Source organism: Austrofundulus limnaeus, unplaced genomic scaffold (assembly GCF_001266775.1).
Source record: "Austrofundulus limnaeus strain Quisiro unplaced genomic scaffold, Austrofundulus_limnaeus-1.0 Scaffold565, whole genome shotgun sequence".
Taxonomy (NCBI): domain Eukaryota; kingdom Metazoa; phylum Chordata; class Actinopteri; order Cyprinodontiformes; family Rivulidae; genus Austrofundulus; species Austrofundulus limnaeus.
The window spans coordinates 278,052-280,581 of record NW_013952967.1 but is presented as its reverse complement, the minus strand read 5'-3'; the positions used below and the strand labels follow the sequence as shown (position 1 = coordinate 280,581).

Genomic DNA, 2,530 nt, shown 5'->3' with positions numbered 1-2,530 from the left:
GGGTGCACCTAACTTTTGTGCTGGTGCGCCTAAGAAAAAATGTTAGGCGCACTGGTGCTACCAGTGCAATAAGTTAGTCTAGAGCCCTGTTGAGTCAGATTTGGGATGGCAGTAGAGCACAGTGATCTCCAACAAACAGAAAATTCAAATATTTATTTAAATTGGACAGCAAGCCCTTTATAGTTTCTCCGGGAACTATTCTAATTCATTTTTGCATCATGAATTTAACCTGATTATAACCATGTTACATTTACAGCACCACATCATATGTTAACACAGAGCTCTACTGATCAGTTTGCTGAAAATATTTCCAGCTCAGCTCCATATTAACACTCAAGCCCTTCTATCTTAGTAAAACCATGTTTGAGTCGTGCTGAGGCATCATTCTGCAAGGCAATGAATTTCCACAACCTCTTGGGGCCTTGTTCAATAACTGAACAAACATTGTAACCTCCTTGAGAAAAGGAGAAGTGAGAAGAAAATTTCCTCCCCTCAGGGTTAGCACTACAGTGTATCACAACATAAATCAGTAAAGAGACAAATCTCTTCCACTACCCTTTACGATGGGAGTCCATCTTAGTGAGAAGAAAAAAAAAGGAAGTTGACAGACACTTAACAATTTACCTCTCTGCACTGTTCAGTTTGAACACAGAGGTAAGATCTGATTTTGGAGTTTGTTTTAATATCATCTCTGTTTAAGTCTTTTTGTATAGTTAATATATCTGCAATGCAGCGATACAGACTGTAAAGCTGTACTGTTGCTTTTAATGATTTATTATTAGGAGGAATCTGCAAAGCCATATTAGATGTGTGATAACAGTAAATAATGTTGAGCTCACACTCAATATTTTATTCAACCATGTTTCTGCAAACACAATAATTCATAACAAACATTACATTACCTTTTTGAAGCATCTCACAACAAGAGATGCTTAAAATGTGCTAAGTATTCATTTTTTGTCTAAACATAAGAAATTACAAAATAAATAAATAAATGTAAACAAGCAGAATAGCTGTGGAGAAATGTCTCTCCGGTGAAGAGAGACGGCTCTAAGTTAAGAGAAAAACATTTTCTAATCAAAATAAATAAATTTTGAGGGTGGAGATTTGTGGCCTTATTTTGAAGACTTGTGATGATATTAAAGCTACTAACCACCATGGCTCTGATGTTGAGGGCCTGTGAGGGATTCATCTGACACAGCTGCCTCAGGGCTTCAGTCCTGCGCCGACCACCCACACTCTCCTCATCCTGGCGCTCTCCGTTCTTGATTAGACCTCTGCATACTACAGCCAAACACAGGAACATTTTACCAATCACCCTAACACTAACATGTTGGGAAGTTTCAATCAGATGCTCTGTTAAAATACTATATGTTTTTATGTTTTTACTATATGTTTTATATATGTTATATGTTTAATACTGTTAAACATACTTTAAATCTAAGGTTTTCATACATTACTGACAGTTTATTTTCTCTGCTGCTATGGGCCAGTCCTGTGCTCCATTAGAAGTACACACCACAGAATCATAACTTATTTGCCACGGGGGGTAAGAGAACTCTAATCCCATCAGGAATGTACTCTCTCATTTGTCTTCAGCTTCCCTACAGCAGACTGCTTATAAAGTAAAATATTATGGCTAACTAAGACTGCGGTATTTTCTGTAATTGTATTAGTTTCTATCTATGCTGCTTAAAGGAAAAACAGCCAGTGGAGTTTAAGCCCGACTATCAGCTGGTGCTGAAAATGACTGACCTTGATGCTTCTAGACAGGCCCATCTCCAACACTTCACCCTTCATTTCACTTTCTCGTTAATGAAACAAGGTCTTTTTCAGTAATGAAGCTTAAAGAATTCCTTGATGCTAACTGCTGTGTAACAAATAAATACACTATTGACTTAGCTCTGACCCTGTGTGTGAGAAGGAGGCACTGGAGACAAGTGGCATTCTCATCCTTTAATTTGTTTCTCAAGCAGCTCTGTGAGTCAGAGACATGAATGTTTATTATCAAAGACAAATACATACACCCTTGGGCCTGTGGCATGACTACAGTAAAGAGACAAATTAGCTAAAGCTTTGAAAAAGCTTAATACATAAAGTGGCACTTGATTAATGCATTCTTTTAAAGTATATTAGAAAGTTGTAGTGTGAAGTTTCAGAGGCGGTGATGAGTTAAAGCCAGCCTCTGCACCAGCCAGCACTCTAACAATATGAAATTAGTACAGGTAATTAACCAGCCCCACTGCCTTTACACCATCACTGGCAGTCGATGCGGCTCTCTAAGACAGATAAAGTACCTTCATTAAAGCTGTCAGGCACATTGGCAACCAGCAGGCACAGAAACCAGTCACCGTTGCGGACATGAAGCAAAGCCTCTGCCACGTCCACGATGGGCAGCAAAGAAGGCAGTTCTGGGAGTGAAACAAGAAAACAAACATTATGTAAAACATTAGACACAACAAACCTAAACAGAAAACTACAACTAAGATTTACAGGATTTTTGTGTGTGTGTGTGTGTGTGTGTGTGTGG

General features: G+C 38.5%; 1 protein-coding gene across 1 annotated transcript in view; it reads right to left on the bottom strand.

Moving 5' to 3' along the window:
- Positions 1–2,530, bottom strand: part of ints2 (integrator complex subunit 2) — a 48,286-nt gene that overhangs the window by 38,913 nt on the left and 6,843 nt on the right. Inside the window, 2 exon segments of the mRNA XM_014026538.1 lie at positions 1,154–1,284; positions 2,298–2,476. Coding sequence (XP_013881992.1) covers positions 1,154–1,284; positions 2,298–2,476 — 310 coding nt within the window.